The sequence below is a fragment of the Sphaeroforma arctica genome, assembly GCF_001186125.1.
Source record: "Sphaeroforma arctica JP610 unplaced genomic scaffold supercont1.7172, whole genome shotgun sequence".
NCBI classification, from domain to species: domain Eukaryota; class Ichthyosporea; order Ichthyophonida; genus Sphaeroforma; species Sphaeroforma arctica.
The window spans coordinates 1-1,488 of NW_014033386.1; the positions used below are offsets into that span (position 1 = coordinate 1).

General features: G+C 50.8%; 1 protein-coding gene across 1 annotated transcript; it reads right to left on the reverse strand.

Moving 5' to 3' along the window:
- Positions 1–907: 907 nt before the first annotated feature.
- Positions 908–1,279, reverse strand: SARC_16005 (hypothetical protein; the record flags this gene model as incomplete). Its single annotated transcript, XM_014289882.1, has 1 exon — positions 908–1,279. One exon carries the CDS (start codon positions 1,277–1,279, stop codon positions 923–925), a length of 357 nt encoding a protein of 118 aa, XP_014145357.1. The 3' UTR covers positions 908–922.
- Positions 1,280–1,488: the final 209 nt, after the last annotated feature.

Sequence of the window (1,488 nt, forward strand, 5' to 3'; positions counted from 1 at the left end):
TACATGGTTGGAATCTACGGATGACACTAAACACTGTTCCGTAGTTTACGTTGATATTTCACAAAACTAAGTTAATCGATACTATCTATGGGCTACGTGAGTATGTAGAAGACCGCTGGTGGTCGGATGCACATGGACAGTTGCGGTTCGATGCACGCCTGTAGTCATAGATGACCTCTTGTGGCTCCAGGCCACACTTTGATGTACGTATGTGACCACACTGCACGCGTTCGTGCGCCGCGGCGGATATAAGGACAAGGCCGACAGCGTCAAGTTCACGCTAGATAAAAAGTTTGAACACTCAAACTGGACATATCTGGGCTCGTCGATTGACAGATCATACTTCTATCCATATCAACGTGACAAACGGTGCCGAGAGCTTCTCGGAATCAAGGAAGACACACTTCGACGGAAGTGGTGTATAGGATACCATTACTATTCGATTATTTTCCTGGAGTTTCGTGACGAAGGACTAGCCTGATCACGGATGCACGGATCAAATTAGGGTGCCCATGCAGGGATGATAGGATTCGAGATAATCCCTTTCATCTGAAGGTTGCTCAGCATTCATCTCGCGGGCTGCACACCTATTCGTAGGCCTCGTCTTGCGGGTTGTAACGACTGGCCAAATTGTTCGCAAGCAGCGAACACGAACCTCGCGTCGGCTTTTATATACAATGAACTGTCATAATTTTTTTGGCGTTGCACTAAAGCCGGTTTCTGTCGAACATTGAGCCAATCCCCTCGCAGGTTGTAGAACCTAGTATGTCGTTGGCTTGCAAAGAGCATATGATTTTCTGGGTGGCATACCAGTGCAAAATATGATTTCTTGCGTCGCAATGGGGGAGTGAGTGCTACGGAAGATCGAGCCAATTTCCCTGCATGCTGTACACCAGTACATAGCGTCGGCTTGTAGTCACTGTTATGATTTCCTGTGCTGCATCGGGGGCGAGGTCTCTGACACATTGAGCCAAACCTCTTTCCGGTACAGCGGTAAAGCCGAGCTGCTAATAGATGTGATGGTGCGCTCGGCTGTCTCAACCCCGCTGGAGAACATGAACGTGGGCGGGCTCGCCGGATTCGGGGATAGCAAAGACACACTGACGCTGTTTCGCCTGGGTGTTCCGTAGTTCGGGCCATGGATGCTGCTATAACTCAATGTCGTAGGGGTTATGTGGCCGTGGCTGAGTGCCCTGGCGGTGTTCCCTTGCGCACCCACAAAGCTGCGACTTTCCCCGCCACTCTCCACAATGGCCTGTGATGTTTTACTCGTAGCCATCCCCTTGGCCCATCGCTTTAGAAACTTTCCTTAGGCCGGAAGACTCACGAAGCTCTCGTTAGACAGGCTGTACAGTGACGGTTGAGCGATCATATACACTTTCTCCGAATCGGAATCCAGAGCTACGCCGGGCAGATCTGCCGAGGAAGTCCGTGCAGACGGCAGAGAAAAGGAGAGTTGCGACGGCTTCTGGTTACTTCCACTCCCCT